Source organism: Ornithodoros turicata, chromosome 8 (assembly GCF_037126465.1).
Source record: "Ornithodoros turicata isolate Travis chromosome 8, ASM3712646v1, whole genome shotgun sequence".
Lineage (NCBI taxonomy): Eukaryota > Metazoa > Arthropoda > Arachnida > Ixodida > Argasidae > Ornithodoros > Ornithodoros turicata.
Window position 1 is genome coordinate 3980344 of NC_088208.1, and position 19032 is coordinate 3999375.

At 47.8% G+C, this 19032-nt stretch overlaps 2 protein-coding genes and 1 long non-coding RNA gene across 3 annotated transcripts in view; 2 read left to right on the forward strand and 1 right to left on the reverse strand.

Annotated features, from left to right (window-relative positions):
- Positions 1-4: 4 nt before the first annotated feature.
- Positions 5-19032, forward strand: part of LOC135366400 (major facilitator superfamily domain-containing protein 1-like) — a 69010-nt gene continuing 49982 nt past the window's right edge. Inside the window, exons 1-3 of the mRNA XM_064599083.1 lie at positions 5-16; positions 86-301; positions 4696-4948. The gene's annotated coding sequence lies outside the window, so the exon portion shown is untranslated. The remainder of the gene's footprint in view (positions 17-85; positions 302-4695; positions 4949-19032) is intronic.
- Positions 1188-1895, forward strand: LOC135366364 (THAP domain-containing protein 1 B-like). The gene has a single exon (XM_064599031.1). It carries the CDS (start codon positions 1188-1190, stop codon positions 1893-1895), a length of 708 nt encoding a protein of 235 aa, XP_064455101.1.
- On the reverse strand, positions 6605-7135 carry LOC135366405 (uncharacterized). The gene is made up of 2 exons (XR_010414148.1): positions 7038-7135; positions 6605-6760 (listed from the first exon to the last, which is right to left on the reverse strand). It is a non-coding gene; the product is annotated as an uncharacterized LOC135366405 (long non-coding RNA).

A 19032-nucleotide genomic window follows, 5' to 3' on the forward strand; every position in this document is an offset into this window, starting at 1 on the left:
ATCCAGGTAATCCAAGGTAATCCAGAAGATGTGGGTTCAAGTCCTACAGCTGGCTAACCTTTTCAGTGACTTTCATCTTTCACAGATAAGGTCTCAAGGTGCACAGGCAGGGGTGCCACTACAATCAATCCATCCATCCATCGGATTCACCCACTGGATTCACCTAATGCCCGACTTGCTACGAAAACAATGCCGCTAAATGCTCCATCTGAAAATTATCAATCCGTGAAACGAAATCATCACCCCATCTGGTTTCGTCATCGGTTCTTCGCCCTTGCTTTGATGTGCGTCCTGGCTTTTGGTAAGGATTAATCAAATGAATGAGACTCGTATGCGTGCGTGCATTTGCGTAAGCCAGTTCACCAGAAAGAGTGAAAATAAGCACGCATATAGGCAGGGTGCGCCGGTTCAGCAGAAAGAGAGAAAAACCACGGGTAAAGCTATGGTGTGACATCATATGGATGCCACCTATAAGCAGTGATTTCCCCAGAAATTCACTGCTGTCGGTGGGGAGGGTATGCTTAGTGAAGGTTCCAGTTACGGAATATTTCTTAGACACGGAAGGAATTGTGGCACAATTGTGACATCACTGCACAGCTTTCTGGTTTTATTTGTACATGTTATTACGTTAGAACACAGTGCAGTAGAATAGAGATTCATTATGAACGGCATTTCAACATTAAGATGCATAATCACGTGACCGACAAAGAAAAAAAGGACTAGCACATTGTCTCACGAAGCTCAATGAATGCCTAGCAGCCAGCGGTGTAAACCTTAGACGAAAAAAGCAGAATCTTGTTGAGTTGGGCGCAAATGGTTCTTAATGATCCACATTGAGTCATTTTTGCTCGAATATGCACGCGATATATGCATTGAACAGTCACTTTCAAATGATATTGGACATATGCATGGTACGATCATCTGCATGACGCTGTGGTCCTACAGCCCAAGTTTGACAGTACAGGCACGGCTGCTCGATCCCCGTAGGAGCGGCCTGTCGTTCTCTCTTGAGAACAATAGGAAGGCTGTGATATGAGTTTCCCATTTCTCCCACGCTCCGCGGGGGTGGCGCCACGGATCGGTGACAGAAGCAGGTGGAGGCGAAGTGTGAAGTGTGTGACGTGCGCTGGGAGTAGGCTTTGTTTCACTTATTTCGCATTGTGTGGCATCATGCCCAAGTAGACAGTATGCCAAAGAACTGCTGCGTGCCCATTTGCACTTCATGTGCACGGAAGGACCCTCATGTTAAGTACCAGGAATTTCCATGCAAGCCAGACGTACGTGAAGCCTGGCTGAAGATGATATCAAGGGAAGGAGCTGTCAGAGGAAGCAAATGGCAGCCATGCGACAGGTCTCTTGTCTGTTCTCTTCATTTTACCGAGGCAGACTACAAGAAAGGAGTGAAGAGGAAGCTTCTGCTTCCAACTGCTGTTCCATCTCTGTTTGAAGGATACCCATCCTACATGCAAGACTGCCATCCGACCACGAAACGGAGACGGCGGAGTAGCACGTCACGTAATGCTCAGAAGCAGGCGACATTAACAGGTATTCCTTGTGCACCCGCCGAAGCTGATGCAGTCATGCCAGAAGATGAAGAGCATATTTGTGAGGACGAGACGCTGCATCCAGAACAACAGCCTGACCATGAGGAGCGTGAAACACATTTTCCCTTGACTTTTGCTGACCAAGAATGCCAGACGACGCTCGACATACGATCCATGAAAGAAGAACACAAGCGAAACATGCATCGTCTCAACATGAAAGTCAGGAGGCTGAATGAATCTCTGGGATCACTTCAGCAACAACTTGATGAAGCATGCACACAGTTGCAAAACTTGCAAAAACAGCAGCCGATGGCGACAAGACGGCCACATTTCAAAGGCACCAAATACTGAATTTCACCAAGCAACGACCAGCGGATGATGAATCCATTCTACGAGAGTGCATAATCTGGAAAGCGTGCTCAAGCATAGGGTATGAGCACGCAAAGTCACGAAAGCTGCTAAAACTTCCAAGCCGCAGTACGCTCCAAAAGTTTTAAATGAAGAAAAATAGCATACGCTCTTTGGCTGCACGTTGAACATATGTTTACATGTCCCAAACGTCGCCACACCAGCATTGGACAGCTGTTTCGGCCTTATTGGGCCTTCATCAGCAATGCGTAGGTGGGCGACGTTTGAGCGAGTGGCGTCGGAAGGTCACGTGGAACGTGATGTCCTCCCGTCAGGGTGAATGACTCTCCTCTGAAAGCCCAGTGCGAAGCCAGTAAAGTTTTAAATGAAGAAAAATAGCATACGCTCTTTGGCTGCACGTTGAACATATGTTTACATGTCCCAAACGTCGCCACACCAGCATTGGACAGCTGTTTCGGCCTTATTGGGCCTTCATCAGCAATGCGTAGGTGGGCGACGTTTGAGCGAGTGGCGTCGGAAGGTCACGTGGAACGTGATGTCCTCCCGTCAGGGTGAATGACTCTCCTCTGAAAGCCCAGTGCGAAGCCAGTAAAGTTTTAAATGAAGAAAAATAGCATACGCTCTTTGGCTGCACGTTGAACATATGTTTACATGTCCCAAACGTCGCCACACCAGCATTGGACAGCTGTTTCGGCCTTATTGGGCCTTCATCAGCAATGCGTAGGTGGGCGACGTTTGAGCGAGTGGCGTCGGAAGGTCACGTGGAACGTCATGTCCTCCCGTCAGGGTGAATGACTCTCCTCTGAAAGCCCAGTGCGAAGCCAGTAAAGTTTTAAATGAAGAAAAATAGCATACGCTCTTTGGCTGCACGTTGAACATATGTTTACATGTCCCAAACATCGCCACACCAGCATTGGACAGCTGTTTCGGCCTTATTGGGCCTTCATCAGTAATGCGTAGGTGGGCGACGTTTGAGCGAGTGGCGTCGGAAGGTCACGTGGAACGTGATGTCCTCCCGTCAGGGTGAATGACTCTCCTCTGAAAGCCCAGTGCGAAGCCAGTAAAGTTTTAAATGAAGAAAAATAGCATACGCTCTTTGGCTGCACGTTGAACATATGTTTACATGTCCCAAACGTCGCCACACCAGCATTGGACAGCTGTTTCGGCCTTATTGGGCCTTCATCAGCAATGCGTAGGTGGGCGACGTTTGAGCGAGTGGCGTCGGAAGGTCACGTGGAACGTCATGTCCTCCCGTCAGGGTGAATGACTCTCCTCTGAAAGCCCAGTGCGAAGCCAGTAAAGTTTTAAATGAAGAAAAATAGCATACGCTCTTTGGCTGCACGTTGAACATATGTTTACATGTCCCAAACGTCGCCACACCAGCATTGGACAGCTGTTTCGGCCTTATTGGGCCTTCATCAGCAATGCGTAGGTGGGCGACGTTTGAGCGAGTGGCGTCGGAAGGTCACGTGGAACGTCATGTCCTCCCGTCAGGGTGAATGACTCTCCTCTGAAAGCCCAGTGCGAAGCCAGTAAAGTTTTAAATGAAGAAAAATAGCATACGCTCTTTGGCTGCACGTTGAACATATGTTTACATGTCCCAAACGTCGCCACACCAGCATTGGACAGCTGTTTCGGCCTTATTGGGCCTTCATCAGCAATGCGTAGGTGGGCGACGTTTGAGCGAGTGGCGTCGGAAGGTCACGTGGAACGTCATGTCCTCCCGTCAGGGTGAATGACTCTCCTCTGAAAGCCCAGTGCGAAGCCAGTAAAGTTTTAAATGAAGAAAAATAGCATACGCTCTTTGGCTGCACGTTGAACATATGTTTACATGTCCCAAACGTCGCCACACCAGCATTGGACAGCTGTTTCGGCCTTATTGGGCCTTCATCAGCAATGCGTAGGTGGGCGACGTTTGAGCGAGTGGCGTCGGAAGGTCACGTGGAACGTGATGTCCTCCCGTCAGGGTGAATGACTCTCCTCTGAAAGCCCAGTGCGAAGCCAGTAAAGTTTTAAATGAAGAAAAATAGCATACGCTCTTTGGCTGCACTTTGAACATATGTTTACATGTCCCAAACGTCGCCACACCAGCATTGGACAGCTGTTTCGGCCTTATTGGGCCTTCATCAGCAATGCGTAGGTGGGCGACGTTTGAGCGAGTGGCGTCGGAAGGTCACGTGGAACGTGATGTCCTCCCGTCAGGGTGAATGACTCTCCTCTGAAAGCCCAGTGCGAAGCCAGTAAAGTTTTAAATGAAGAAAAATAGCATACGCTCTTTGGCTGCACTTTGAACATATGTTTACATGTCCCAAACGTCGCCACACCAGCATTGGACAGCTGTTTCGGCCTTATTGGGTCTTCATCAGCAATGCGTAGGTGGGCGACGTTTGAGCGAGTGGCGTCGGAAGGTCACGTGGAACGTGATGTCCTCCCGTCAGGGTGAATGACTCACCTCTGAAAGCCCAGTGCGAAGCCAGTAAAGTTTTAAATGAAGAAAAATAGCATACGCTCTTTGGCTGCACGTTGAACATATGTTTACATGTCCCAAACGTCGCCACACCAGCATTGGACAGCTGTTTCGGCCTTATTGGGCCTTCATCAGCAATGCGTAGGTGGGCGACGTTTGAGCGAGTGGCGTCGGAAGGTCACGTGGAACATGATGTCCTCCCGTCAGGGTGAATGACTCACCTCTGAAAGCCCAGTGCGAAGCCAGTAAAGTATTGTTGTAAAGTATTTGTTGGCTACTCTACAGGAGATGTTGGTGTTACTGCTCTCATTACAGAGTGACTGTCAACAGAACACCAGATGCTCAAGGTGGGACAAGAGACATTCTGTTCGCTAATAATTGATGAAATGTCAATTCAACAACGGGTGATATACGACAGGCAAGTGGACAAAATATTCGGGCTTGTTGACACAGGATGTGACGAGAGTCCTACAGGAGGCAAACCTCAAGTTGCAAACAGACTTCTCTGTTTTGTGCTTCGGGGCCTTTCAACACCATACATCATTCTGGCAGGGTACTTCTTCACAAGGTGTGTTAAGTGTCTTTCCACTGTACTGTTAAGTGTCTCTCCACAGTCCATGGCGATGGGGACTGACCTTGAGTAACATGTGCCCTGCTTGTCATGGTGATACATAGCCAAGGGACGCTCGTTAAGCGCGTTCCGAGAAACAGAGACGGAACCCCGATTTTAGGGACTTCAAGGGACGAACCGCGGCCTGGAAAGGGAAAATGCGGGAGATGCTCTCTGGACGCCACTGATGTAGGGCTGCTCCGGGGCTTTTGGAAATAAATGTAACTGGTTGTTAGTCGTACTCCATTGTAATGTGTCGATAGTATCTACATAATCGGGACGGAAAACACTCACCGCCCCCGAACAAACTTAACTAGGTGCTTGAAGCATCAAGAGCTCCTCAAGATGACATTAAATGCCATGAAGACTGTAGAGGAAGCAGGATTCCGTGTTGCAAGAATTGTAACGGACAACCGTCAGACAAATACAGCAATGTTTCGCAGTATGTCTGAGGATAACGTTCTACATCATGTTGTCCCACATCCACTTCGGGGAGGAGAGCCACTGTTCCTGTCCTTCGACCCCAACCACCTCATAAAGAACCTAAGAACAAACCTGTTTGAGCGAGAAGTGGTGGTCGGAGAGGAAGAGGTTCGGGGATGCTTTTACCTGAAAGAGCTGTACAACATTCAAAACCACCTACTAATGAAACCAGTGAGGCTGTTGACAAGATCACACGTGGAGCCAAACAACTTGGAAAAGATGAAAGTATCAAGGGCTACCATGATCTTTTCGCCATTTGTGATTGGCACACTCGAGTACCTCTGCTATCATCCCAACTGCCATGAACATGCAACCTTGTTTGAAAACTGTGGTGGAACTGTTTGCTTCATGAAGATGGTACAGAGATGGTATGCGCTGCATGATATCAGTACACCTAAATTCCGAACAGGACAGGAGGAGCCATTTGTAACAGCAGATGATGACCGTCTGATGTGGCTCAAGCTTGACTTTATTACCTACTTGGAGGAATTAAAAGCATCAAGTCAGAGGTACCGTGGAAAGGGAATGACCAGGGAAACATATGAGGCAACTGTCATGACGACACTGTCAACAGCTGCACTTGGAACCTACTTGCTTGACCATCAGAAGTGAGTGAAATTTACCTACCCATAATTCAGTTGTGGACATAGTTCAAAAATAAACCCTGCTAATGTTCCTAATGTTTTTTCCAGATTCCGGTACGTCGTGACGAGGTACTTTAACAGTGACGCGGTCGAGTCTTTATTCAGCTGCGTCAGACAGTTAACGGTGGAAATGACAGAGTTGATGCACGGTCAGCTGTGTTCACAGCTGAAAAACTTCTAAAGGTATGGCTATTCCTATTTTTGCCTGGGTTACAGAGCACTGCTACAAATATGAGGTCAGAAATATAAGTAATATTCCTTTGGCAGGTTGGCATCTTAGAAGCCACAAGCACGGGGACTGCTCCCGTGAGCTACGAGTCTCGAGCTGCTTTAAAGCATGTGGCAACCCCCCCCCCTGACAGACCCTTGACAGACCCTTAAATTCGCCCCTGCCCAGAGTCTTTTGTGGCATCAACGAAACTGCCGTACAGGTGCCCATCCCACATGTCAGACAACATTGTTATTTCACACAGTTCAAGTTTTCGAGTCCAGCGAGTGTCACTTTATTTTTAAGGCATATTTGATAATCATGAGAAGGCTATCCCCTTTGGAGACAGCCATTTTTTAGAGATAGTTTCTTGAAAAAGGTCAGAAAAGGAGAAGCTGCCCCCGATGTCGATTCCCCGCCACTTTCATGCGGTGACTGCAAGAACAAAAAGAAAAAAAATAAGCTGTTATGCTCAATAAGTACATGTCGCACTACACAAACTTGGAAACCACTAGCAGTCATAAAGCAGCAAGCTTTGACTTTGCATAAGTATTAGGTAACTAAACATGCAGTATCATGCAGTGTAATCCTTGAAGCTATTTTAGTAGATAATCCCTTCTTGTGCATTTGCCACTCAAAGTAGCACTAAACATTCCCCAATTATCATGCCCCATGAAAAAACGTGGATGACAATATCTTTCTAGGACAGCACCTATGTCACACATCTCGCACGTGTAACAAAGCTGCATTCCAGCCATGAGAGATGACGAGATTTCTGACTGTAGTCGATGACAGGCCGGTTGAGACAACCTGTGGTGTACGAGGAGAACTTGTTACCGGGACAATGCTGTAACCTTAAGGAGCGATATAGCACTCAAGATATAATGCGCACACTAAATGAAACACTGCAGACTTCTGGTACTTTTTGGACTGGCTATCTTGTGCGCTTCAAGTGGAGAGATTTTTCGAATTGACCCCACTTCCCGATGTTACAATAAATTAACGTATAAGGGTCTCGTATTTTGACTGGTAAATGGAGAGTGACATCAAAATCGTGTGGCTATTGTCAGTAGGGCATCGCAAGGCTGGGCATGACCTACAAAGAGTGCAGCGAATACTGTCTTGGCTTAGATACTTTTTTGGGGCCAATAATTTTTGGAGAACATTCACTGCCAGGAATGTAGGTCAACGCATTAACAAAAAGTACACCTTCTATACCTGTTTAGTGCCGATTTAAATCGCACAGCCTCTCAGCATGCGTGGTTATCAGCAGGTGGTTGGGCAGAACCACTGGATTACCTGGCATGGAGTGAACGAGCTGTACTAAGTGTTACTTAGTCCATACAAGTTTATGCGTATCAGAAAATAGCCTCAAAAGTGTTTTAACCAAACTTGCATTCACTTAGGGTAGGTGAGCACAGTGAATTGAAGTGAATAGAATAGGTGAAGAAAAAAAAGAAACTAGATTGTTACGTAAATGCAACAAATGTTATTCGAATAGTATAAATAAATAGGGCCCTCAGTTTTCGGGTAAAACCCGATAAAGCCCATTTTTACCCCCTGATTTACATCAAAATAGTTCGGGTTTAACCCGACAAAACCCGTATGCCGGGCTTGCGAAAGTGCAAACCAAGGACTTGATTCGCACACGCGCGAACTACGGCAATCGCGCGACCGCTCCCGACGTGCTCCCGACCGCGCCGCGTCTTGCTGGTGAAGTAAACAAAACACGTCGGGTTTGGATTTGTGGACGCTTGCATGCAGGTCCGATTTCTGGCGTGAAAAATGTTCCTTTGGTAGGCGTCACCATTTGAAAATTGGCTTCACCTAACACTTCCGTGTATTGCGGTCAAGCCCACTTCAACGAATGCTTAGTGTTGTACGTTTGTAGATTTAGCGGAACTTTTCGATTCATTTATTTGCGTTACGGGAAAGCCATCTTTAACCTATGACATCATACACTTTGTTTAGTGATATATTAGGTGAGATTAGTGCGGCTGTGGCAGCTTGCCTCGCACTCCCAACTTTGTTATTAGTAGTACCCTTATACGGGCCAGTGTCCGGCTGTATCCCAAATGACCTGATGACGGTTCGTCGTGGCAGGATTCAAGAATCTCGATGCGCATGTCCCCAGGCACAACGACAAGCCACGTAGCGCCTTGTGGTGCGTGGTTTTCTTTGTAGAGAACACCATTACGTAGGGAAAAACTTGGGAGTGATCTTCTGAAGATGGGAGGAACATTGTCGGCGCGGCCCTCCAGATAGTCGACGAGTGTCTTCAATTCGGGGTCGTTACACTGCTTGGTAGACATGGTAGTCGCGCTCATTAGACCGAGGAAGGCGTCGTCGTCCTCGAGGCTGTTGTCCTGTCGCTGGAGTGGTGCTCGGGACAGGCAGTCGGCGTCGTTGTGTTTTCTTCCTGACTTGTAAGTGACGGTTACGTCATACTCCTGTAATCGGAGGCTCCATCTCGCTAGGCGTCCTGAGGGGTCCCTTAAACCAGCCAGCCAGCACAGAGAATGGTGGTCTGTTACCACCTTGAACGGCCGTCCGTACAGGTAGGGGCGCAACTTTGTGATGGCCCATATGAGTGCAAGGCACTCTTTTTCGGTCGTCGAATAGTTCTTCTCTGCCTTGGTTAGCGTTCTGCTTGCGTAAGCGGTGACACGTTCGACGCCGTCGTGAAGTTGAACGAGCACGGCTCCTAGACCATCGTTGCTTGCGTCGGTGTGTATTTCTGTTTCGGCGTTTGGATCGAAGTGGGCAAGCACGGGTGCGGTCTGTAGACGCGTCTTCAATTCATCAAACGCCTGTTGCTGGGCTTCACTCCAGATAAACGTGGATCCGTCCTTCGTGAGGGCATTCAGGGGTGACGCAATTCTTGAAAAGTTCGGAATGAACCGTCGGTAGTAGGCGCAAAGGCCAAGAAAGCTTCAAACGTCTTTCACGTTAGAAGAAACACGGTAATTTGCGATGGCCGCCGTCTGCTCGGGGTCGGGGCGTACGCCGTCGCTGCTCACGAGATGGCCGAGAAATCTGAGTTCCTCTAGCCGAATCGACACTTCTGAGTCTTCAACGTCAGCCCTGCAGTTCTGATAGCCTCGAGGACTTGCTTTAGCCGTTCAACATGTTCTTCGAATGTTCTTGCGAAGACGACAACATCTTCGAGGTGCACCAGGCAGGTTTGCCACTTAAACCCGGCGAGAACTGTATCCATAACACGCTGGAACGTCGCTGGTGCTGTGCAAAGGCCGAAAGGCATAAATTTGAATTCGTAAAGTCCATCCGGAGTGACGAAGGCAGTCTTCTCACGGTCCCGTTCGTCGACTTCAATTTGCCAGTACCCCGTCTTGAGGTCCATGGAAGAGAAAATTTTTGCGTTTTGAAGGCGATCGAGCGTGTCGTCGATGCGCGGTAACGGGTAGACGTCCTTCTTCATTATCTCATTGAGTTTCCGGTAGTCGACGCAGAACCTGAGTGTTCCGTTCTTCTTCACTAGTACCACCGGCGATGCCCACGGACTGGTCGACGGCTGGATAATGTCATCTCTTAGCATCTCTTCTACTTGCGTTCGGATCGTTTCTCGCTCTTTGCAGGAGACCCGGTACGGCATGCGGTGAATTGGACGGGCCTTTTCGTCGACGATGATGCGGTGCTTCGCAATGGGCGTTTGTATTACTTTCGACGATGCAGCGAAGCTGTCACTGAAATCGTTGAGCATCTGGAGAAGGATTTGCTTTTGAGTTGTATTGAGTTGAGGGTTTACGTCGAAATGTTCGGCCTCGTGTTCTGTGGTGACCGCGATGCGAGCAGTGTCCATCAGGCAAACATCCGTGGTGGAGTATTGGTCTACGATGACGGCTATCTTCGTGCCGTTCGCCAGGTGTTGTGGCTCCGGGCAAAAATTTGTGACCAGGAGTTCGAATATTCCGTTTCTTACGGGCACAGTTCTTCTTGCTATCCCAATTCCTCGTTCGAGGAGAAGTTGCGTGTTGCCTTCAGCCAACAAACAGCCAGTCGGTGCTCTCTCGCACGTAGCGGTCACAAGGACTGACGACAAGGGAGGCAGGTTGACGTGCTGAGTCGTCACGGCGGTTACGTCAGTGTTTGCGCGTTTCTCCAGGGTTATTCGTGCCCACCACTTGTCTTCTGCTGTTTCCGGCGTTTTAAAAGAGATAACTCCATTTGTGAAGTCGATGATTGCTTCGTTTTCGACTAGAAAGTCCATTCCGAGTAGTACATCCCGTGGGCAGTTCGGCAAGACGGCAAAGCTGACGACGTACTGGATGTCACACACTTGTATGACAGCCGTGCATCGGCCAGTCGGTGTTACGACGTGTCCACCAGCAGTGCCGATGTTAGGCTCATCCCACTTCGTTTGCACCTTGCGAAGCTTGATAGCCAACCTACCACTTATAACAGAATCGTCGGCTCCGGTATCGATTAATGCAATCATCTCATGGCCGTCGATGAGTATTTTCAGGTTATTGGTAATTTTTCGAGCGTCGTGTCGGTGCTGCGTTGCTGTTCGTCGAGTTGGAGGAATGGTAACTTGTCGTCGGTCCGCAGCTTCACATCCCGGAGCTGCAGTCTTCAGTTTTCCCGGTTAGGGCTGCGCCACACAGGTCGTCTTGCCTGTGACGGTGAACGTGCTCTTCCTGGCGACCTGCTGCGGTGGGGGACGCTCGGGGACAGGTCGCGTCGCGAGCCAGCAGAAGCATTCTGCTGCCGTAGACAGTCTTCAATTGCGGCGGGGCGACTACCGCGCTGGGGGCGGGGGGCGTCGGGTGAAAAACCGGGAAGGCCAAGTCGTCGGTAGGGACATCGGCGATAGACGTGGTTGGCCTCTCCGCAAAGGTAGCAAGCGGTATGAAGTCGGGAGTCCGCCAAACGTCCGTTTTGCGAAACTGCTGAGAGTGTGGCGGGACGCTCGGAGTAGGTTGGACAGGCCGAGGAGGCGTCCAACGGTTTCTGTAGTACGACGGACGAGTAGGTGGCACCTGTCTCACAGCGGCGGCGTAGGTTGGTCTCGGTACTTCGGCGTCGGGGTTGGCGGTTGACGATGTCTGGATTGCCTGCTGAACCTCGTCCTTGATGATCGCACCGATCGAAGACAAAGGGTCTTGAGCCTTCTCAGGACAGAGGAGAGCTCGTGTTTCTTCGCGTACCACCTCTCGAATCAGCTGTCTGAGCGATCCGACGTCGAGGCAGGCGGTCGTGGAGAAAGCCTCGTAGCCCTGGTGTCGTTTGTTGACGGTAGCGCGAGAGAGCAGGGTCCTCTCAATGCGGACGGCTTCGTCCAGAAAAGTGTCGGTCGTGGCGGGTGGATCCCGGGACAGGGCGAGAAAAATTTCTTCTTTTACGCCCCTCATGAGTCGCTGAACCTTCTTCTCCTCGGATGCTTTGGGGTCAGCTCGCCGGAAGAGCCGCAACACATCTTCGACGAAGCCTGTAACGCTTTCGTTTGGCAGCCTCTGGAGCAGTCTCTGGAGCAGATGTTCAGCGCGTTCAGCTCGTTGTTGAAAAGCGAACGCCTCGCGGAGCTTGCTTTTGAAGACGTCCCAGGACGTGAGCGAAGTCTCCCGGTTCTCGAACCATGTCTTCGCGTTGCCTTCCAGGGAGAAATAGACGTTGACGAGCTTCTGGTCGTCACTCCAGTTGTTGAACTTGGCGACCCGCTCATAGTGGTCGACCCAATCGTCCACGTCGTCGTAATACTCCCCGCTGAATGTCTTCGGCGACCGTGCAGGGGCTATGGGCGTGGCAACAGGTTGCGCCACTTGGGTACTGGTCTCCGCAGTCATCTTCTTGCGTTTAGGGGGTTCTAATGTACCGAATTCTGCAGGCAGACCAAGCTGTCTTCGGCTTTGTCGCAGTTGGTCTTCCAGGCCGTTGGACAAGGAATGCCCCGCACCTCCACCAGAAATGTCACGAAGCGAAATGGGTCGGCGAGTCGTCGAATAAACAGCGAACGGTTTATTAGACTACTTGATAGCAAAACACAAGAGTGATAGCTCTCTGAACACAACTGAGTCCAAAGAATGAATGCTCCAGCTTGGAGCGCACAAGCATTTAAGCGTCGCGCCGAAAAGTCTAGAAACAGCACGTGCGTTTGCCAGAGAGCAGGCGATGTGTCTGGAAGCTGCTTCTTCAGCATGCGCCGGGATGAGATGTACCGTTTCGTGCCTGCCCTGGAAGTTTTGCGATGATGATTCGTGGCAATATAACAAACAGCGAGATGCATTCATTGGGGACGTCAACATGGGCAAGGAGTTGGGCCACCTCACGCCAGCCGAACATGTTACCACTCTAGCCAATTCATTGCTTTGTTTCCTGCTCTGCGGCCTGGCTGAGCGTTTCAAGATACCGGTTGCATACTTCTTTACCAAAGCCTGCACAGCACCGGATCTTGCGCAAGACATCGTGTACGTCATAAAAAGTACAGAACAGCTGGGGTTCAAAATTGTCAGGTTGGTTACGGACAACCACAAGACCAACATTGCCGCCATGGACATATTGTGCCATGGACAAGCCACGACGTTTGCCCCGCACCCTGTAGACCCATCGAGGCGTCTTTTTTTGGCATTTGACCAATGCCACATTATCAAAAATGTCAGGTCCCAGTTTCTTGCGAAGGAAATTGGTGGCCAGAAAGAAATCTCATCTTCATGGTTGAAGGACCTCTACAAGATGCAGCGAGGGTCAACCGTAAAGCCAATAAGGTTCCTCACCCGCAAGCACGTTTATCCTTCAAACATCGAGAAGATGAGCGTAGTGCACGCTGTACAGGTTTTTTCACCCCCTGTGACGGCTGCGCTGCAATACATGAAAGACCAAGCTGGTCACACATGTGACGTGCAGTTCGCATCAGTTGGGCCGACAGTGGAGTTCATGACAATGATGCACAAATGGTTCACTGTTATGGACGTGAGTAACACGCGGCAGCATATTCACAAGAACGACCCGGATACAAGACCTTTCTATGACGTGCATGATGACAGGCTGCAGTGGCTGGAGACAGTCTTTCTCCACTATGTCCAAAAACTGAGGAACGAGAGCCATCCCGACAACTTCCTGAGCAAGGAGACATTTCACGCATTGGTGCTGACAACAAGCTCAAACGTGCAATGTATTCGCTTCCTCCTTAGCAAGAAAAATTTCATGTTCGATTTCACACGAAAGTTTCCAAGCAATCCAATCGAGACGCTTTTCGGATTTCTCCGGAGAACTTCAGGATGCAACGACGCCATGGACATGAGGATCGTTCTCAGCGGTATTGAAAAAATGCTGAAGACGGGTATTGTGACATCATCAAACCGCAGCAACCTAAGTTACCCCGGGTCACTCCTCAGTTCACAAGCGATCAGTAATCAGGTCATTGAGAACGGGGGTAGCACAACCGCCGAGTTTTTCCCACCGCTGGCAAAAGAAAGACTCCGTGAACTGTGCACGACACCAAAACCGCGGTTGCCGGACCCAGAGGTAGCCAGCATTGCTCTAATCGGTGGGTACCTAGCTCGCGTGATATCAGAAAAGCTAAGCTGCTCCTCCTGCATCGAGCTGGTTGGAAAACCGAGGGGAAACACACCTGTCGATGAGCTCATCGCCTACCAGGATTGAGGAGGTCTCAAGTATCCTTCGAATGAGCTTGTTTCCGTCCTTATAGGCCTCAGAAGCTACTTAGGTATTGTACTCCTTCACAGGAAGCGTATGGTTAAGCCACTTGAGTCCAGCGCAAGACACGCTGTCGAGGTGCTGATGAATGCCCCCATACTTATGTGCGAAAATGGAGATAGCGAGCACAGAAGGACATTGTTGAGCCTTTTGTGCAGGAAGTTTATAAAACCTCTCCTTAGCAACCATGCATTAACTGTGACTGACAAAAATTCTATCGCGAAAATGCTCGCAAGAAGGCCACTGTCACGCGAAGTACTGAAACTCTAGAGCTTTCTCTCACTCAGTTCTTAGCAGTGTTTGCACAGTAAGTCTTCGAATGTGAACAGTGTTCTTCTTTTTGTTTGCTTCTTCTCCAAGTCTCCGAAAGTGAACAATGTTCTTTTTTATTGTTTTTGTTTTGTACAACTTCAATCTTATTAGACAGTGAACAGTCTGTACAGTGAGGCACGAGGACATTGTGACCGCAGGAAAGTGGACATGAGGGCACTACCTGCAGGTACCGTGACGCAGTTTTTATCTTTAATCGCCTTTCTCGTATTGAAAAATTTGAAAGTGAGATTTTAGCGTAGATCCCGGTGCTCGGGTCAAACCTGCTCTCATGCAAGTCATTCATGTCAGGGCCTAACAAAACACTTACGCACAGTTTGCACATAATTAAACGATAAAGCTGTTCGTTCTTCAATCATTCTGCAGTTTACACAAACGGAAGAGCACTAAAAGGAGCCTGGAGCGAGCGAAACAAGTATAGAGACCGGCGGTCCCGAGTATAGTCATAGGGAGCCTATATAGTCACGGGGCCTACCGCCACCTCTCGTCGCACGAGGGAAACCGAGCCTCCGCCAGGGCTCGTTTCGTTCCATTTAGGGCTGTGCGAATAGTAATTTTTGGGTTCGAATCGAATACGAATCGAATAGTAAAATCTTCGAATAGTAGCGAATCGAATAATGTCGAATACTACACAAAAATGTGTGCTTATTGCTGAATAGTAAGCAAAAGTTTGCATTGAAACCTGGTGCTCAGTTGTAGTTTGTGAAACAGACTGCGAACTATATACACATATTTCATTGATGAATACGTTTGTGCTAGAATTGTCCTGAAAATCGTAATTCCAGAGATAAAGTAGCTGGCTGTGTGATTAAATTCCTCTTTCTATGGCGTCATAGCTGGTCCAGCCAAAGCTCAAAATAATTAAACTAACTTAAACATCCCTGCCAACATTTGCCAAAATATTTCTCAAAAGTGGCAATTTTCAGTGATCCCTCAAATCGCACTTTTAAACCATGCCTGCAACCCCGTGGCACTGGCAGAAGTGTAAACTAGGCTTCGCCTGATGCTCGGAGACATGAGGGGAAGCCAACTTCCAGGATATCGTCAAGTGGTGCTGTATTGTCAGTGGTTCAGTAGCTACTTAGAAGGCAGACTGAATACAGTAAAGGTTGGTGGAGCATTTTTGAATAATTATCCTGCCTGTTCAGGAGTGCCTCAAGGATCTACATTGGGACCGCTACTTTTTAATATTTTTATAAACGACATCGATGATGTCGTGGAAACCGCTGCAATACTTAAGTTCGCCGACGACTTGAAACTGTTTATTGCTGTTTCTGATATTACTGATTGTGTGTCTCTTCAACGTGATGTTAACGCCATTTCACGCTGGTGTTCGGATAACGGGCTTGTACTAAATGCTAGCAAAACAAAAATGATGACACTAACCAACAAGGTGAACCCTATTGTTTTTACGTACACTTTGTTAGGGGACGAATTGTGCAGAGTGCCTGTTGTTAAAGACCTTGGTGTCTGGATTGATTGCCGTCTGTCCTTTAATGAACACGTTGGAAATATTGTTAAAAAAGCCTATCGTATTCTTGGCCTGATCTGTAGAACAACTTCAGATTTAAGTGACCCTGTTTGTCTACAAGTGCTTTTTAGTAGTCTTTTACTGCCTGTCATTGAATTCGGATCTGTTGCTTGGAATTGTATTGGTCGTTCTAATGTGTCTCGTCTGAGGAGGTATTTGATTATCGCCTACCGGAGGTTCCCCTCTTATGTCACAACGTTTCCCTCTGGGTCTTTTTTGAGCGATCGCCGATCGAGCCGTGATATTATTTTTTTATATAAATGTATTCACAACCTTTTGGATGCTCGATCTATACTTGATCTTGTGTGTTTTCATGTACCCGCGCGCACTGTCCGACACATGCACTTGTTTTATGTAGACAACATACGTGCGAGCCAGTCGCCCACCCGCCGCATTCAGTTATACTTCAACTCGATGACTTCTGAAATTGACTTATTTTATCCTTCTTTTAAACATTTCAGACGGGAGGTTCTCAGTAACCTCAACTTGTAATTAGGGTGCACTGCAGTTCTAGGCTTTTGCTGTTTGCAGACACCACAATAAAGTATGTATGTATGTATGTAAGTCTGCACGCGCAAAACTGTAAACTAAGCTTCACCTAACACTCAGAGGCATGAGGTGACGCCACCTTGCAGGATATATTTGAGGCGCAGAATTGTAAAGTAGGCTTCGCCAAACGCTCAGAGGCATGAGTTGAAGCCAGCTTGCGGAATTTCGAATATATTCGATTATTCGATGAAATGTTATTCGGTTCGAATACGAATAGCGCGGTACCGTTATTCGGTACAAATATCGAATATTCGCACACCCCTAGTTCCATTGGTAAGCGCGCGATCTGACAGGCATTCATTTATAGAGGAGGCGTTGACTAACCACATGACAAATCTCCTCGATAAACCGAGAAGCTCAACGACGACCGCCATATTGGAAATGATGTCCATCCCGATTCAACATACTCATTCAATTTTTCAATTTGTACATTCTCGTAGCCGATGAATTTATTGCGATTTAAGCAGCGGCTGTTATTTTCGACAACGATCATTTTAACATGAGAAATTTCTTAGGTGTTAACACAGAACATAAAATGATCAGCACAATGTTGTACGTTTTACGAAGCTGCGTACTACATCCAACAACCACCCTGCGCCTGCACTTGGCCTTCGGGAGAGGAAAATAGTTGCGCTGTTCATGCGCTAGAAGTGATGTCACGTGTCTTTCTTTGCCGCTGCCTTGCCGTCTGCTCGCTTCGCGTATGCATGCGCTAGCAGACAGCGGTTTGTTTGCTTGAGCTGCTTGAGCATGGCTTGAGGATGAGATTTGTGGTAGTGGTGAAGCAGCTTTGCCAAATATTCCGTTCAACAAGAGAGAAACTGATGTTCTGAGGCTCGAACAACATAGAAGGGACAGATACAAACAAGGCCTCAATCTTCCTTCCGTTCAAGTTCCTCGCTGGATGTCCGGCTCGTCCGTCGATGTTCAACAGGTGAGGGGACGTTTCAGCAACCCCTGCGAGTTTCATGGTCGGTTGAAAAGGTAAGGGCGTCTGTACAAAATTGTTCAATGGGCCGCTCTGTTACTACAGATGCAACAAGTGCCAGTCCACTTTTTCTCAGCTGCACCTTCTCAGTCCAGCAGCAGCACCAGGTGAATGTAGGTACACAACTTCCAAGTGAATTAAGATGCACGAGTGCAATTCTGGTAAGTACGTCTCATGCTCTGTTACACTAGTACACACATACCATTCGCGTTCAACGCCCTTATTTTGCATGTGTTGTAGCAAATGATTCAGTGGCATAAACCGGCAGGCTGGTGCGTAATGTACGCCCATAGTGTCGAGTTGGACTAATTCAAGTGGCGTGTTCGTACAGTCTGTGCAATTGGACTGTCTAATTACTACCTGTTCTATCTTAACACCGAAGTCGGTATATGAGTAAGAAATATCGTGGTTTCGACAATTATCAGTAATCTTTCATTGTGCTTAATGATTCCTATTATTTTATACTTGTGTTTTTACCCAGAATTCTAATACTGTATTTTTAACTGGAGCAACAAAATTACGAAACACATGAGGATTGTGTTGAAACTGAGGACATTGCTTATTTTTACTGATTTCAGATTTTCAGGCATGGGGAGAAGAAATGCAGGATGTAGCCAAGAGTCATTTTACTAAAGGCACAGGGGTAAAAAGCTTGAAAGATGGAAGTTTAAAGTGTTATTATATTTGTAACTGATAGGGTGCTTTTACAGAGAAGAACATCAAAGGAAAAAGGTCCATAAAATCATAAGGTTCCGTTGGGCATGGGGTAACCTGCATTGATGATTCGTCTGCAACGTTCCAGACTGGCAAAGTTCCAGGACATAACGGGATGTATGCTCCGGGGCCCCATCTCGCTCATGATCAGAGCCGACAGTTAAGGCATAATGGTTTTAAATTTCCAAAGATTGGCAGTTCAGAATTTGTATGAGTACAACACAACAGCATGTTCAGCCCGAGCCAAAAGTTCACGGCACTGCGCTTTTCTTCATCGGAGCGGTCCCCTGCCAGCTACCAGCAAAAGATCGAATAAGAAACGGGTCTATCTCTCAGTATGTGCGTCCGCTCTTTTTGATGCTAGGGTGTCACTCCAATGGAGAAATGTGACACCATGGTGGTCCGTAAACATTTGTACCAAACTGTACATTGTACAACCTCGACAACTAACAAACACTGCTCGGTAAGGTCAGCGTTCCAATTTGAGATTTTGCTGCCTATTTCTTCCCAAAAGGCTGCTCTTGCAAAAATGCTTAAGAAAGTCATTTGGGTGAACTCCGGTGTACCAAGAAAAGTGCAGAACAAAAAATTTATAGTAGTAGAGTTAGACTATATAGTAATTTATAGTATGCCTTAGTATAGTTAGACTTTGAAGGCAGTAGTCAACATAAATAAGTTTTACCTCTGAGCGATGATGGCCCATTCAAGGCAACAACAAACTCATAGGTTCACCACATCATCTAAACTTCCTCGGCCTGTTACAGCTTGTTTCTGTCCACAACATCTTCAAGGTGCATATTCTGTGCCATGCAACCAGAGGAGTGGTTACATGAACTATCATTCATCGAGCATTTGTGAGGAGATTGTTAGAGGAATCAGTCAGACAGATGTGTTTCAGATGATTTTTTTTTCTTTCAGTTT

Coding starts and splice junctions, on each gene's coding strand:
- LOC135366364 (XM_064599031.1), top strand. CDS start 1,188: ATGCCAAAGAACTGCTGCGTGCCCATTTGCACTTCATGTGCACGGAAG.